The sequence below is a fragment of the Dipodomys ordii genome, unplaced genomic scaffold, assembly GCF_000151885.1.
Source record: "Dipodomys ordii isolate 6190 unplaced genomic scaffold, Dord_2.0 Scaffold57, whole genome shotgun sequence".
Taxonomy (NCBI): Eukaryota; Metazoa; Chordata; class Mammalia; order Rodentia; family Heteromyidae; genus Dipodomys; species Dipodomys ordii.
Window position 1 is genome coordinate 11,599,306 of NW_012267273.1, and position 15,435 is coordinate 11,614,740.

At 42.7% G+C, this 15,435-nt stretch overlaps 1 protein-coding gene across 1 annotated transcript in view; it reads right to left on the reverse strand.

Annotated features, from left to right (window-relative positions):
- Positions 1-3,491: 3,491 nt before the first annotated feature.
- Positions 3,492-15,435, reverse strand: part of Aldh9a1 (aldehyde dehydrogenase 9 family, member A1) — a 34,308-nt gene continuing 22,364 nt past the window's right edge. The window contains exons 6-10 of the mRNA XM_013021740.1: positions 10,393-10,581; positions 10,118-10,205; positions 8,836-8,977; positions 4,879-4,991; positions 3,492-3,934 (exon numbers count right to left, since the gene is read on the reverse strand). Of these exons, the coding sequence (XP_012877194.1) occupies positions 3,840-3,934; positions 4,879-4,991; positions 8,836-8,977; positions 10,118-10,205; positions 10,393-10,581 (627 nt within the window). The 3' untranslated portion in view covers positions 3,492-3,839. The remainder of the gene's footprint in view (positions 3,935-4,878; positions 4,992-8,835; positions 8,978-10,117; positions 10,206-10,392; positions 10,582-15,435) is intronic.

Sequence of the window (15,435 nt, forward strand, 5' to 3'; positions counted from 1 at the left end):
GATTCTCTAGCAATTAGGATCTCTCAGGCAAGGAAGGAAGCACAGTAGGGGGAGAAAGCAGAAGGCCCCAGGGCTTTGTATGTAAAAGACCTGCTCAGTTAAGGTCTAAGGCAATTGTGTCCTTACAGGGTCACTAAGATAGTTGGGCTGGGAAGTTGGCTCAGTGATAGAGCGCTTGCCTTGCATGCATGAGGCCCTGGGTTTGATTCCTTAGCACCACATAAGCAGAAAAAGCCGGAAGTGATGCTATGGCTCAAGTACTAGATTGCTAGCCTTGAGCCAAAGAACTGAGGGACAGTGCCCAGGCCCGGAGTTCAGGCCCCACAACTGACCAAAAAAAAAAAAAGATAGGGATTCTGAAGTTGCAAAGGAGTGAACCCTTCAGGAACCAGCAAGTATTTCTTCTTCCTGGCACCAATACAATTCTCTCTCCACTTGCCCCTAAAGCATCATTCAATACACTTCGCAAGGGAATCTGTCAATCAAAGAAAATTTAAAATACTTAATATGAAAGGCCAGGCTCTTGGTGGCTCACGCCTGCAATCCTAGTCAGCCTTCCTTTTTGTTGGGTCTCACACCTGTGGGTCAGACATTTTAAATTTTTAAATTGCATCTGCAGGACTGGGGTGTAACTCAGGTAGTAAACTTGCTTTCATGTGCAAGGCCAGACTTTGAACTGGGATCCTCAGATCTCAGCCTCCTGTTAGTTAGGATAACAGCTCTGAGTCACCAGCGCCAGGCTCCATGAGACTCATGTCCAATTAACTACCAAAGAAGCTGCAAGTGGAGTGTGGCTCAAGTAGTAGAGTGCCAGCCTTGAACAAACAAAGCTCAGAGACAGTGCCCAGGCCCCAAGTTCAAGCCAAGGCGACACAAGAAGAAAAAAAAGAAAAAGAAAAGAAATATGCTAATAACTGCATCTGTACAGAACATGTACATTTTTCTGGTGTCCCAGCACATCAGTCATTTCTTTCAATTCTTTGTTCAGACAAATTTATGAAATACAGTAGCTAGGGCTAGGAATATGGCTTAATGGTAAAGCGCTTGCTTAGCATGCATGAAGCCCCTCCCTGGGTTCAATTCCTCAGTACTACAGAAACAGAAAAAGCCAGAAGTCATACTGTAGCTCAAAGGTAGAGCGCTAGCCTTGAGCAAAAGAAGCTCAGGGACAGTGCCCAGGCCTTTGAGTTCAAGCCTGAGAACTGGCACACACACACAAAAAAATATTTTTTAAAGGAAAGGAAAGGTCTTTTTGGTTTCATTTCAGAGGGTTTGATCCACATCAACTGGCTATTGCTCTGGGCCCTTCATGGCGGGAGTGCATGGTGGAGTTCTGCAATTCCCTTGGAAGGCACACCCAATGAATGACCTGAGCACCTCAGGAGCCCCAACCCACTGAAGGTTCCACCAAGTCTCAATTGTAACTCCCTGGAACCATGCATACACATCTGTAGATGATATATTCAACATCCAACTACAGAATTCTTATGGAGCCTATGGAGGAAGCGTGATTCTGACAACTCTGTGGATTTGGCCAAGTAAAAAACCATTTTAAATATATGATGTCCAGATAACGCATTTGTGTTGCTTCAAGCCATCACATGTGCAAAGCCTTCTTACAGCAGTCACAGAAACCACAGAAGCACAGGAACTCAAGTCCCACACCAGGTCTAGACAACCCCTCAATTCACTATAGTACTTGTCTTGGACCCTCTTTCTTCAAATCAGTTTCTTCATCTGAAATTCAGAGCTAACTCAGAAGGGGCATCAGAAGCTTCTCTTCCAGGCAATTCCTACTGTTTCTGTTGCGCCAGGCCCTAAGACACAGGATGAGATGACTCTGTGCCTAGCTAGCTATCACAAATGACCTTCACTAACCCCCAGGCAGGCTGACTCAACAATTCCCACATTCTGAAATGACACTGTCCACCTAGGTCGGAGCAGCTCCAGGCCCATTTCCAGATCTCTGCCAACATCATTTTTTTTTTTTTTTGTCGGTCTCAGGGCTTGAACTCAGGGCTTGGCCACTGTCCCTGTGCTCTTCAGCTCAAGGCAGGCCCTCTACTACTTGAACCACAGCGCCACTTCCGGTTTTCTAGTGGTTTATTGGAGATAAGAGTCTCATGGACTTTCCTGCCCAGGCTGGCTTTGAACCGTGATCCTCAGATCTCAGCCTCCTGAGTAGCTAGGATTACAGGTGTGAGCCACCAGTGCCTGGCCTGTCCCTCAATTCTTTAACTCAATCTGCCAACATCATTTGTTATTAACTATTCCCCTGAAAGGAGAGAAAGGGCAGGGCAGGGTCTCAATGCAGCAGCCTCCAACAAGGAACGTGAGGTGATGTGCCAGCTCTTCAGGATTGGCCCCATCACAATGGGAAACAACCTGGGGCCATAAGTTTTGTTGGGTTTTGTTTTTTTTGTAGGTTGTGGGGTTTGAACTCTGGGCCCGAAGGATGTCTCTCAGCTCTTCAGCTCCAGGCTAGAGCGCTACCATTTGAGCTACCATTAGAGCCACAGCGCCACTTCTGGTTTTCTGAGTGGTTTATCAGAGATAAGAGTCTCAAGGACTTTCCTGCCTGAGTTGGCTTTGAGATCCTCAGATTTCAACCTCCAGAGATGCGAGCCACCAGCACCTGGCCCTATAAATTCTTTATAGCAACTCAATCTGCCCTTTGTACTTAACTGCCAGAGGTGGATCAGATCCCTCAGCCACAGCCTTAAGTTGTGTTGAGTTTCAAAACAAGAAAGAAAAAGGATTAACATGTAATTTATTTTTAATTTCACTATACATTAGCAGTGATATTTAAGCACTTAAAAAAGCAACTTTTTTGCTGTAAGAGAACAAACTGGGGTTAGGGTGCTAAAAATCAAGAGAACAAGCTATATGTAGTATTTAAGGACCAGAGGCAAGTTTTTACTGGGGGGGGTGTATGTGGGGGGGGATGAATGAAATCAATTTCCAAGTTGCACAAAACCTGACCCTCATCTATTATTTAATCCCCTCTCTATATGAATCATCAGTTTTTTCAATGGGAATGACAGAAGAACACAGCTTTAAAAATGTCAACAAGGAAGGGAAGGTAGCTCAGTGGTAGAGTACTTGCCTTGCATGCATGAGGCCCTAGAAGTGGCTCTGTGGCTCAGTGGTAGAGCGCTAGCCTGAGCTGAAGAGCTGAGGGACAGTGCTCAGGCCTAGAGTCCAGGCCCCATGACTGGGGAAAAAAATATCAACAAAGCCCAGTGCCAGTGACTCACTGGCCACTATACAGGAGGCTGAGATCTGAGTGTTGAGGTTCAAAGTCAGCCTGGGCAGAAAAGTCAATGAGACTCATCTCTGAGTATTAAATGTAATACTTAGTATTTAAGTATGAAGTGTAGCTGGGGCTCAAAAAGTAGTGAACCAGCCTTGAGTGGAAAACTTAAGGGACAGCAGCAAGCCCTGAATTTAAGCCCAGTACCAACACACACAAAAAAGTCAGCCAACAGAAATCATATCTACTGAGTCTACTAGGAAACTACAAAGTATCATGTTCTTTAAAGTAAGCTAAAAAAGAAAAAGAAAGAAGAAATTAACATGGCTGGAATCAGAAGTAGAAGAAATGTAATGTTTAATCTACCTATTCTCTTGAAGTGCGTTCTTGGCTTTGGCAGATTTCACAGAAATTAGCTTTGAGGAAAATCACAGTTTCCTTGATTACTATCTAAAGGGCATTTAGGCACATTTTCATTAGAGAGGTGAGTGATAGGTGAAGAACACTGAACAATTATCCAGAATAACTGCAAGTCTAGATTTGACAAGCTCTCAATTCTCTCATGGACAGACCTCACAGAAGAATTTCAAAAAGCAGACTCCACATCACCCATTTCCACACACACAGTCTTCAGCTGCGAATAATACTCGATTGTCGCTCGGCCATTCTCTCTGCCAAACCCTAAAAGGAAGAGAAGGGGCTAGGATGAGCTGTCACTGACATTGTCAGAGAAAGCGCATACTGCTTATTGAGGCAGGGAAGAACACAGAATCTTCACAGATGGGATCCAGTCTTCAACCCATGTGCTATCTGTGGGCTAGGGATGGGAAGTGTGACCCACAGATCTTTAGGGCTAAGGACAGGAAAACATATAACATGAACCTTAACTTCAGTGTACATTATTCTGGGTGATTCAGACCATACTAAATGGTACCTTGGTAGTAATTATATTTGGGTTATGTATCCAGTTATTCCAAGTGCCCTACAGGGATAGAGGTGATTAAGAATTGCCAGGACAATTCTAAATACCAAATCAGACTGTAAAACTTGTCAGGACCATTTCAGTAGTGTTTATGTATTTGCCCACATGATGCCTGTAAGTATTTGCCAGACGCAAGGTCTCTGACATATGGTGATAATACATGTCCCAGTGGGAGGGAGGGAGTTAGAACTGTGGTAAATTATGACATTTAAAAACATGGCCCAGATAGAATGATTTAATATGTGCACTGCAGCGCCCTCTGCGGACACTCGGCCTCCATTCCCACAGACTGGCACAGTGGGTCTGGGCAAGACCAGGAGTCTATGTATTTCCCCAGGTGAATAATACCCAGGTAGACTTATGACCACTGGGGTATAATGACTGGTTATATGACAGTCCTCTTAGCAACCTGGCTGGCTTTTGCACTTTCCAGCTCCTTACCTGATTTCTTTTTTGCATCCTGAGGCTTAAACTCAGGGCTGGGGCACTGTCCTTGAGCTTTTTGCTCAAGGCTAGTGTTCTACCACTTGAGCCACAGAGCTACCTCTGGCTTTTTCTGTGGATGTGGTGCTGGGGAATCAAAACCAGGGCTTCATGGATGCTAAGCAAGCACTCTACCACTAAGCCACTTTCCCAGCCTCACCTGATTTCTTATATCCACCAAAGGGCAATTCCACTGGGCTGACATTATAGTTGTTAATGAAGCACATTCCAGCCTGCAGCTCTGCCACTACTCTGTGAGCCCGCTGGAGGTCTCTGTGGAGAAAAGAGACTGTGGTTATTCACAGTGCTTATGCTATGCTCCTACAGGAACACATCAGACTGCTAGATCTAAAGGTCCTGAAATCTTGCCAAATCTTTGTTTCTTCAAAATGTTTCAAAACCACTCACCATTTAAGCAAAACAGAAATAGATTTAGTTTTCATTTCAACCAACAGCATTTACGAAATAAAGAACAACAAGGGCATAGAAACTACTCAACAGACAAGAAATGTACTTACTATCTTACGTATGTAACTGTAACCCCTCTGTACATCACCTTGACAATAAAATTAAATTTAAAAAAAACTACTCAATAGGGGAAAATATTTCAACAAATAGTGTAAGAACAACCACATACATACACACAAAAGGTCCTTTCTCATTCTACACACAATATCCACTCATGTGGACCACAGACCTACAGTGTCAGAGGGAAAACCAGGAAACTTAGAGGAAGAAACATGGGAAAAAGCCCCATGACCTTAGCCTAGACAAAGCCCCTGAAATATAACACTAAAAGTAGCAAAACTGAAAAAAAAAAAGGCTTGTCAAAATTAAAACTTTTGTGTTGCAAATAAAAACTGTCAAGAAAATGGCAAACAATCAACACAAATGTAAAGCAAAACTGCAATGACACACCATTAAATAACCACCAGAAAACAAAGTATTCCTGTGGCTCAAAGTGGTAGAGAGCTAGTCTTAAGCAAAAAAAGCTCAGGGACATGTCCAGGCCCTGAGTTCAAGCCCCATGACTGACCAAAAAAAAAAAGACTAGGAACAATCTGACAATTATCCATCAACAGATGAATGGATAAACAGTAAGCTGGGCATGGTAGTTGAAAGCTGTAATACCAGACTCAGGAGGCTGAAGCAAGGGGATTGCAAGTTCCAGACTAGCCTGAGCTACACAATGAAATCCTGTCTCAAAAAGCAAAGAAATCTTATAAACTAAAGGTAGTATATCCATACAATGGAAAACTTTTCAGGAGGAAAAAGGAATTTACGGATACATGCTCCAACATATATAAACTTTGAAAACAGGAAAAGTGGAAGAAGCCAACACAAACACCACAACGGTATGACTACACCTATATAAAATGTTCAGAATGGGCAAATTCACAGGGACAGAATAGATCAATGTTGCAGGATCTGAGAAGGAGAAAACATGAGAGGTGACTGTTAAGGGACCCAGTTTCTTCTTGGGATCAAGAAAATCTACTGATAATATTCTAAAATTACACTATTTTGCAGCTATAATTGCATAATTCTGCAAATATACTAAAAACACTAAAACAGATGAGCTGTATGGTGTGTGCCTTAATCCCAGTAAGGTTGTTAGAATGTAAAGTTGTTTTAGAAAAAAAAAAAAAAGCCGGGTGCTGGTGGCTCACGCCTGTAATCCTAGCTATTCCAGAGGCTGAGATCTGAGGATCAAGGTTCAAAGCCAGCCCAGACAGGAAACCCAGAAGTGGCACTGTGGTTCAAGTGGTATAGTGCTTGCCTTGAGCTGAAGAGCTGAGGGACAGCAGCCAGGCCCAGAGTTCAAGCCCCATGACCAACAAAAAAATAAGAAGTAACTCGGCACATTGGGATCACACTTCCTCCTGATGGGCTTTGCCAGTATGGATGGTGGTCAAGCAAGAACACTTCACCTGCTCAATCATCTCATCTCATTAGCAAAGCAGCTCCCAACCTTTTCTTCAGAACTCAAAGGGAAGCAATTACAGCAGGCCTCCAAGATGCTTCACTGGAGAGTAGACGTGGCCTTCCTTCCTGGGTTCTTGACCACAGAGCAACAAATAATCTGACCTCTGACATCACATCAAACAAACAGCATTAACTCTAAATGGAAAAAAAAATCTGCCTTCTATTGCCATTTAATCAAAGTTTGTACACAATCAAGAAATACATACTTGATTTTAGTGATTTTTCTTTGAGACACTCTTGCTACACAGCCCAAGCTAACCTCAAACTCATGATCCTCCTGCATCAGACTATTGAGTGCTAGTGTTACATATGTCTATGTAGCACCATGCCTGGCTTTTTCAGAAAAATTTTGCTCCCAAATCACTTTTACTTGTATTAGTTAAAATTTATGTACAAAAATATTAGTCACAATATTACATATGATATTCAAAACTGGAACATCCTAAATCTCTCTTAGGAAAAACTATCTATATGAGTTAGGATGCAATCCTATTAGGGGTTTGTTGTTGTTGTTGTTTGTTGGCCATGGGGCTTGAACTCTGGGCCTACTGGGCTCTGTCCCGCAGCTCTTCAGCTCAAGGCTAGCGCTCCACCACTTGAGCCACAGCACCACTTCTGGCTTTTTCTGCCTATGTGGTGCTGAGAAATCGAACCTAGGGACTCATGCATGCAAGGCAAGCACTCTACCACTGAGCCACCTTCCCAGCTCCTAGGTTTTTTTTTAACTGTATTTTTTTTTGTCTTTTCTTTTTTGGTACTGGGGATCAAAGCCAGGACGTTGCACTTGCTAGGCAAGTACACTGCCACCAAGCTACATCCCAGTCCAACTATTAGGACTACTATAAGACCCATTAAAAAAAGATCCTGTTGGACTCGGAATACTTTTATTTTGTTTTGTTTTGTTTTTTGGTCCAGTCGTGGGGCCTGAACTCTGGGCCTGGGCACTGTCCCTCAGCTCTTCAGCTCAAGGCTAGCACTCTACCACTTGAGCCACAGCGCCACTTCTGGCTTTTTTCTTTTTGCTTATGTGGTGCTGAGGAGTCGAACTCAGGGCCTCAGGCATGCAAGGCAAGCGCTCTACCACTGAGCCACCTTCCCAGCCCTCGGAATACTTTTAGTGGTAGAGTGCTTGCCTAGTGAAACCCTGAGTCCAATTCCTCAGCACCACATAAACAGAAAAAGCCGGAAGTACTGCTGTGGCTCAAGTGGTAGAATACTAGCCTTGAGCAAAAGCAACTCAGGGACAGTGCCCAGGCCCTAAGTTCAAGACCCAGGACTGACAAAAAAATAATCCTGCCAGGCACTGGTGGCTCATGCCTTTAATCCTACTACTCAGGAGGCTGAGATCTGAGGATTGCGGTTCAAAGCCAGCCAGAGCAGCAAAGTCCATGAGACTCTTATCTCCAATAAACCACCAGAAAACCGGAAATGGCGCTGTGGCTCAAGTTGTAGAGTGCTTGCCTTGAGCTGAAGAGTGCAGGGACAGCGCCTAAGCTTAGAATTCAAGCCCCACAACTGACAATAATAATAATAATCCTATTTTTGAAGAATATTACCAGTACTCATTTGCTTATAAATTTCTAAATGGGAGAAATACAGGAAGAGGTGACACTGTCCAAAAAGAAACCTACTCTTTACTTGACTGTAACCCCTCTGTATAACACCTTTATAATAACATTAAAACATTGTTTTAATTGTAGAAATATGTATGTTTCCAGTAAGTACCTCAGCCAATGCTTTACACAGGCCAGAACCTAAAATGTTTACTCAGTGAAGGAATGAAAGTGAACAGCCTTTTCATCAGCAAAATTCATGGTTCAATTTACACTGAGAGCAGGGTTGCCAGGCCATTGAGGGCAAACTACAAAATGCTGCTTTGGCACTGCCTCACTTAAAGCAAACAAAATTGGAGGGGGAGGGTATCTCAGTGGCAGAGTACTTGCCTGGAATGGACGAGACCCTGGGTTCCATCCTCAGCATTGCAAAAAGAAAAAAAAAGGATAAACTGCAAAAATGGAAAATGCTGATAGCTGGAGGGCAACTTTGGGGAGGAAGAAGGTCAGCTGCTCATCTTAGCATCCTGTAGCTCAACCCTTCAAAGCTGCTTCATTTGGGGTCCCTTTCTACGTACCTGGTAAAAACACCCGCTGCTAGTCCAAAAGTGGTGTTGTTGGCCCTTTCCAGAACCTCCTCTTCACTGTCAAATGATAAAATGGACATAACAGGTCCAAAGATCTCTTCCTGTACACAGGTCATGTCATCTCTGCAATTAGCTGAAAGCAGTTATAGAAAACAGTATGTCAGGGGCTGGGAAGGTGGCTCAGTGGTAGAGCGCTTGCCTCGCATGCCTGAGGCCCTGGGTTTGATTCCTCAGCACCACATAAGCAAAAAGAAAAAATCCGGAAGTGGTGCTGTGGCTCAAGTGGTAGAGCGCTAGTCTTGAGCTGAACAGCTGAGGGACAGTGCCCAAGCCCAGAGTTCAAGCCCCATGACTTGACCCCAAAACAAAACAAAAAAAAAACAGTATGTCAGAGAAGGGAGTGTTAGCTCAGACCCTCGAAAATGTCTTCTTCCTTCTAGAGTAGGAATGGGAGGGGAAATAATAGGGGAGCACAATGGAAGGGGTGACATTGATCAACATGTACTGTACTCATAATCTGACTTATGGAAATATAACCTCTTCATAACCATAATTTTTAAAAATTCATTTTAGGAAATTTTTAATGCATTATTCACAGTAAACAGGAAAATGTAGCACTTTATTTAAAAAAAAAGTCCATTATAACATGGCCACTGTGAACACTGGCTGGAATATCCTTTCCACCTGGGAGTTTCATAATCTCTATTAAATTACAGCCTTTGTGTAACTCTACCTCTACTCAGTCAAACAACACTGACTTTACAAAAATATTCATCACAATGTTAAATAGTGAAAAGAAACAAACATGCAAAAGAGAGGAAACTAAACAAAAATTAATATCCTAATGATAAACTTATTTTTGGTACTGGTTCTGGGGCTTGAACTCAGGACCTGGACTCTGTCCCTGAGCTTTTTTGCTTGAGCCATAGCTCTACTTCTGGTTTTTTTGGTGCTTAATTGGAATAAAAGTGTCATGGACTTTCCTGCCCAGGCTGGCTTCAAACACTGATCCTCAGATCTTAGCTTCCTGAGTAACTAGGATTACAGGTGTGAACCACCAGTATCTAGCTACTTTCATTTCCTTGAGCTTCTCGTGGAACCTAATACATATGGCTGACCTAGAGACAGGGCACCCAGAGGGCTTCAGAGGTAACCCAAGGCTACTTAAGACACCTGGGTCATTGTTTTATATTCCATACATACTTTACACATAATCATTCCGATATACTTAATACTTCATTGAACCCATTTAAAAGCAGACAAGAAGACATACTTAATATACAAGGCTTCATATAATATCCATCTTTTAATTTGGGATCCTCAGGAACATATACATCTCCACCACATAACACTTTAGCGCCCTGGAAAGAAAAGAGAAAGAACACATCTTCTGTGATAAACAGGTCACTCCCATATGCATTCCTGAAACATGAAAATCTTCCCATTGCAAGAGCATAGCCTAGCATTGCAGAAGGGCATGAATGGCCACGGGATATTAACCAGAAGAGACACTCAGCCAGCAGCCTTTCACCGCCTCTCATTTCTTACCTCTTCCTTTGCCAATTTAACAAAGCCAAGAACCTTCTCCAGATGTGGTTTGTTGATAAGGGGACCCATCCTTGTATCTTCCAAAAAGGGATCTCCAATTTTTATCTTTTGGGTCTGTTTCACCACTTCTTCAGTGAATTTATCAAAAATTCCCTTTTGCACAAATACTCTTGTGCCATTACAGCAAACCTAAAGGGCAGACACAAGATCTGAATTTGTAGAAGGGAGGAAAAGGGAAATGGAAAAAGAAAAATAATCTAGCAACTTTAAACTTAAAAGAGACATGATATTTATTATTTTTATTACTATTATGATGATGATATAGTTGTACAAAGAGGTTATAATTCCCTGAGTCAGATTATGGGTACAGTGCTTCTTGGTCAACACCATCCCTATTATTCTCCCCTGTTTGTCCCTTTCCATCCCCACCCTCAAGTTACACAGTGCATTTTTTTTTTTGGTTGGTCATGGGGCTTGAACTCTGGGCCTGGGCGCTGTCCCTGAGCTCTTCAGCTCAAGGCAAGCACTCTACCACCTAAGCCACAGCACCACTTCCAGTTTTCTGGTGGTTTATTGGAGGTAAGAGTCTCACAGACTTTCCTGCCCAGGCTGGCTTTGAACCACAATCCTCAGATCTCAGCCTCCTGAGTAGCTAGGATTACAGGTGTGAGCCATGAACCCAGGGGACACAGTTCAGTTTTTACATAATGTACATACAATGAATACAATGACTGCATTTGTGCAATCTTCCTACCTCCATTCATATGCTTCCCCCACTGGTACTATTTTTATATATATTTTATTGTAAAGATACTGTACAGAGGGGCTACAGTTACATGAGTAAGGTAATGAGTATATTTCCTATCCTATCGAGCATTATTACCCCCTCCTTTGTTTTTCTCCTACCATCCTTTCCCTTCCAACTCCCCTCCTTCCCCCGACCCCCACCAGGCTGAAGTTATAAAGTTCATTTTTAACACAGTGTCTTGTACGTCTCATTGTTACAATGGGTCAACCTGAATCCCTATTTAAGCATTGTGTTATTTCCTTTCCCCTCCCAAATTAGAAAAATGTATATACAAGATGCAGGACACCGGAATCAAATACAGTGAAAACAGGGGTTATACCGTGGGGGAGGAACATACCAAAGAAACAAACAAAAAAAATCACATAGTATACATTATAAATACATTAAAAAACAATAGCAAGAAAGAAAAACAAACCTTGTGTCCCTATCTTGGGGTTCAGTTTGCTTAACATCATCTTATAGGATCATATATGTACATAGCTTTTGACCTTTTCTGTGGTACATTTTTTTAAAGAATTTTTTTGGGGGGATCCGGTCATGGGGCCTGAACTCTGGGCCTGGTGCTGTCCCTCAGCTCTTCAGCTCAAGGCTAACACTCTACCACTTGAGCCACAGCGTCACTTCCGGCTTTTTTCTTTTTGCTTATGTGGTGCTAAGGAATCGAACCCAGGGCCTCATGCATGCAAGGCAAGTGCTCTACCACTGAGCCACCTTCCCAGCCCCTAAAAGGATTTTTTCATTTCTAAAATTCGTCCTCAATCCTACTAGGAAGAATCACATATGTAACTGTATACTATACTGGCAACTGCAATCTACCTTTTAAGATCAAAATTAATGCTCATGCTGAGTAAAAGTGGCTCATGCCTGTAATACTAGCTAAGGACACTGAGAAAGACACTGAGAAAACTGGACAATTGAGGCTCAAAGTCAACTCAAGCAGAATTTCCCAGAGATCCCATCTCCAATTAACCAGCAAAAAGTTGAGCTGGAAGCATGGCTCACATGGTAGAGTATCAGCTATGAACAAGCAAGCTGAGTAAGCAACCAGCCCGGAGTTCAAATCTCAGAACCTGCAAAAGGAAAAAGATCCTGGATCATATAATCTCCTTTTGCTGCTGCCTTAACATTCTTCTCTCCAATTAACTACCAAAAAGCAGTAAGTGGAGCTGTGGCTTAAGTGGTAGAATTCTATCCTTGAGCAAACAAAGCTCAGAGACAGTACCTAGGCCCAGAGTTCAAGCCTCAGGATAGGTGCGCGTGCATGCGTGCGCATAGGCACACACGCATGCGCACGCGCGCGCGCGCGCGCACACACACACACACACACACACACACGAGCATTTCAATTTCAGTCAATGGTTGACTCTAAAAATGAAAATAATCACTAGACTTTCTCATGGACATTAACATGAATACTATTAAAATACAGTAAAAATACCTTGCTCATGTAACTGTAACCCTTTGTATAGAATCTTTACAATAAAAAATAAAAAAATATATATATAGTGAAAATAAACAGAAAAGAAAGTCCAAAAACAGAGAAGGAAATAGAATGGCTTCCAGGATATAGTAAGTAAAAACAAAAAGCAAAAGGGAGTACTTCTAACAATGCTGCAAAAAGCAACACAACAAAGGAAAGGTGACACAAGTGGATGGACAGGAAAGCAAAGGAGGAGATAATGGGAACAGAAGAGAGTGGGGCTTTATGAAATTATGACATTTAAAACCAGTTAAGTGGGGCTGGGAAGGTGGCTCAGTGGTAGAGTACTTGCTTTGCATGCATGAGGCCCTGGGTTCGATTCCTCAGCACCACATAAGCAGAAAAAGCCGGAAGTGGTGCTGTAGCTCAAGTGGTAGAGCACTAACCTTTAGCTGAAGAGCTCAGGGACAGCACCCAGGCCCCACAACGGATAGAAAGAAAAAAAAAAAAACAGTTAAGTGTTTTATCCAATCAAAATAGATTTTTTTAAATCTCTTTGTCAGTCATGGCACTTTAACGCTGGGCTCAGGCACTATCTCTGAGTTCTTTCACCCAAGGATAGCACTCTACCACTTTGAGCCACACCACCACCTCCAGTTTTCTGGTGGTTAATTTGAGATAAGAGTCTCTCAAAGCCAGGCACTGGTGGCTCTTGCCTATAATCCTAGCTAGTCAGGAGGCTGAGATCTGAGGAACCCCTTTTGAAGCCAGCCCAGGCAGAAAAGTCCAGGAGACTCTTATCTCCAATTAACCAGAAAACCAGAAGTGGCACTGTGGCTCAAGTGGTAGAGTACTCCTCTTGAGCAGAAGAAATGAGTGACAACTCCCAGGTCCAGAGTTAAGGCCCATAACTGACAGGTTGGCTTTGAACCATGATCCTAAGATCTCAGCCTCCTGAGTAGCCAGGATTACAGGTGTGAGCCACCAGCACCCAGCTAGATTTTTTAATATTTAAGGATGGGAAAGATCAACTCACAATGAAACAGAAACAAAAAATAAAATCTGTCATTCTAAATTAGTATCCTAACCATACTGAAGGCAAGGAAAGATGGACTGACCAAAGTAGCTTTTGTTTTTTCAGTCCTGGGGTTTTTCTTATGCTCGACATTCTCTCTGCCCCTGAGCTACCTCTCCCTCCCCCAAGGAACTCTTAAACATAGTATTATGCCCATACTTAGAATTACTTTTCACGGTGGTATAGATTCATCAATTTTATACTACTGTAGTACATTCAAGGACTGAGCAATTACCTAAATATACTGTGGATAACAAGAATCAAATTTCTTACTGCCAGAAAAGGAAATTACAACAGGGAGAAGGTCAACCAGGAAAACAGCCAAACTGAATCCTATGATGTGGAACTATAATTGGAATGATCTGCAATAACATGTGGCTATAACAGAGGCACACACAAGCATAGGAGTGTGTGTGTGTATTCATACACATTAAAGTGTATTTCTTAGCACTGGCCTCTTAAGAGAATATAGAATCCCTTATACCTTGGCTTTTATTTTGGTGGGTTTTTTGGGGGGGGTGTTTGTTTTTTTTTTGGGGGGTTGACCATGGCAGGGGCAAGGGAGGTATGAGCAGGGCTGGGGAACAAACCAAGGGCCTGAACACATGCTAAACAAACACTCTTGCTACTAAGCTACCTCCCAAGCCCACCATCTTGATCTCTAAATACCTTTTGACTCAATGAAACCAGGGGTGCCTAGACGAACTGACTGTAGTGTTTAGCCCAAGAAAGGAGTCTTTCCTAGAGATTAGAACACCTGGCTGTGCCAGGAAATAATGAAGTACTCCAAGAAAGAAAGTATATCAAAAAAGTTGTAGAGGCTGGGAATATAGCTTAGTAGTAGACTGCTTGCCTAACATGCATGAAGCTCTGGATTTAATTCCTCAGTACCACAAAAACAGAAGAAGGAAAAAAAAAAAAGCTGGAAGTGGTACTGTGGCTCAAGTGGTAGAGTGTTAGCGTTGAGCAAAAGCTCAGGGACAGTGCCCAGGCCCTGAGTTCAAACCTCAAGACTGGCCAAAAAAAAAAAGTTGTAGAAAGGGCTCCTACTAGCCAAACCTGCAGTTATCTGACTATCAAAATAAATAATGGGGCTGGGAAGACGGCTCAGTGGTAAAGCGCTTGCCTTCCATGCATGAGGCCCTGGGTTCAATTCCCCAGCACCACATAAGAAAAAAAAAAAGCCAGAAGTGGCGCTATAGCTCAAGTGGTAGAGCGCTAGCCTTGAGCTGAAGAGCTGAGGGACAGCGCCCAGGCCCAGAGTTCAGGCCCCACGACCGGACCCAAAAACAAATAAATAAATAAATAATGGGGCTGGGAATGTGGCTTCACAGTAGAGTGCTTGCCTAGTATGCATGAAGCCATGGGTTCAATTCCTCAGTACCATATGAAGAGAAAAAGCCAGAATTGGAACTGTGGCTCAAGTGGTAGAGTGTTAGCCTGGAGCAAAAAGAAGCTCAGGGACAGTGCCCGGGCCCTGAGTTCAAGCCTCATGACTGGTTAAAAAAATAAATAAAAATTAAAGTAAATAAAGGTTACATAATAAATAATTATTGTAAAATAAATAATGGATTACAACCCATAGAATAAAATAAAAAATGTTAGTAAATGAAAAACAGGAGAAGGTGAAATTCCTTCTTAAAGTAGAAGATGGACTGACACACAAAGAAGGTAGAAAACCACCTCAAAAACTGTTCTTAGGCCGGGCACTGGTGGCTCACGCCTGTAATCCTAGCTACT